The sequence below is a fragment of the Phaethon lepturus genome, unplaced genomic scaffold, assembly GCF_000687285.1.
Source record: "Phaethon lepturus isolate BGI_N335 unplaced genomic scaffold, ASM68728v1 scaffold22062, whole genome shotgun sequence".
NCBI classification, from domain to species: Eukaryota; Metazoa; Chordata; class Aves; order Phaethontiformes; family Phaethontidae; genus Phaethon; species Phaethon lepturus.
In genome coordinates, this window is record NW_010522891.1 from 7,410 (window position 1) to 8,274 (window position 865).

At 66.1% G+C, this 865-nt stretch overlaps 1 protein-coding gene across 1 annotated transcript in view; it reads right to left on the reverse strand.

Annotated features, from left to right (window-relative positions):
• Positions 1-865, reverse strand: part of LOC104616834 (myotubularin-related protein 9-like) — a gene marked incomplete at its 5' end in the record, with an annotated part of 4,239 nt that overhangs the window by 2,016 nt on the left and 1,358 nt on the right. The window contains 2 exons of the mRNA XM_010281976.1: positions 115-246; positions 555-663. Of these exons, the coding sequence (XP_010280278.1) occupies positions 115-246; positions 555-663 (241 nt within the window). The remainder of the gene's footprint in view (positions 1-114; positions 247-554; positions 664-865) is intronic.

Consider the following 865-nt stretch of genomic DNA (forward strand, 5'->3'; position numbering starts at 1 on the left):
GTGCGGGCTGCCTCGGGTGCCGCCCTGGCAGCCCCGGCAGCGTGAGCCCCAGCAGGCAGCCCGGCATGGCTGGGGGGAGTCGCTTCCCAGCCCGGCTGGGTCTCTCCCCTCCAGGCTCACCTGCGAGGCGATCTGTTGGAAGTACTGCTCGAGGGGGAAGAGGTGCCATCCTTCCTCCAGCTTCAGGCTCTGGGGTCTGTAGAAGAACGGGTACATCATCATCACGGAGTCCACGGAGGAGAGGGCCTGGAGTGGGAGCAAAGATGGAGTTGGTCATGGGTGGGGAGCATGGGGATGGCTGGGAATGTCCCCACCGTGTCCCCAGGGCAGCCTCTGCAAACCCCATCCCCATTCCGTGGCTCCTGGCCATGTCCCAGCTGCAGGCGAGGGCTGAGCGGGCAGGTGCTGGCACCACCGGCCCCGTGGGCACCCTGAGTATTTACCCACGTTAATGACAGACCGAGAGCAAACACTGCAGGCAGCCGCTTTCTCCTGCCAACCCTTTGCACCCCGGCGTGGCTCTGGCCAGGCTCTCCGGCCGCCCGGGAGCTCACCTCGACAGAACTGGCAATGTTGAGGCACTCCTCCATGCCCGGGATCTCCAGCTGCAGCACCTTCAGGTCTTTGCACCGGAGCGTGATGGTGCCGGAGGAGCCGGCGAGCCTGGGGGAGGCAGGAGGAGGGTCAGGCTGGCTGTAGGTCCGCGCACACAGATGGACACACAGACGGACATGCGAGAGCGCTGCCCTCTCCCCCCGGGAGACCTGAGAGGGACAAAGTGAGAGGGCTGTGCCGGAGAGGGTGCCGAATCGCTGGCTCTCATCTGGCACCGGTGGCGTGCCTGCCTGAAGCCGGGGTTTCCACC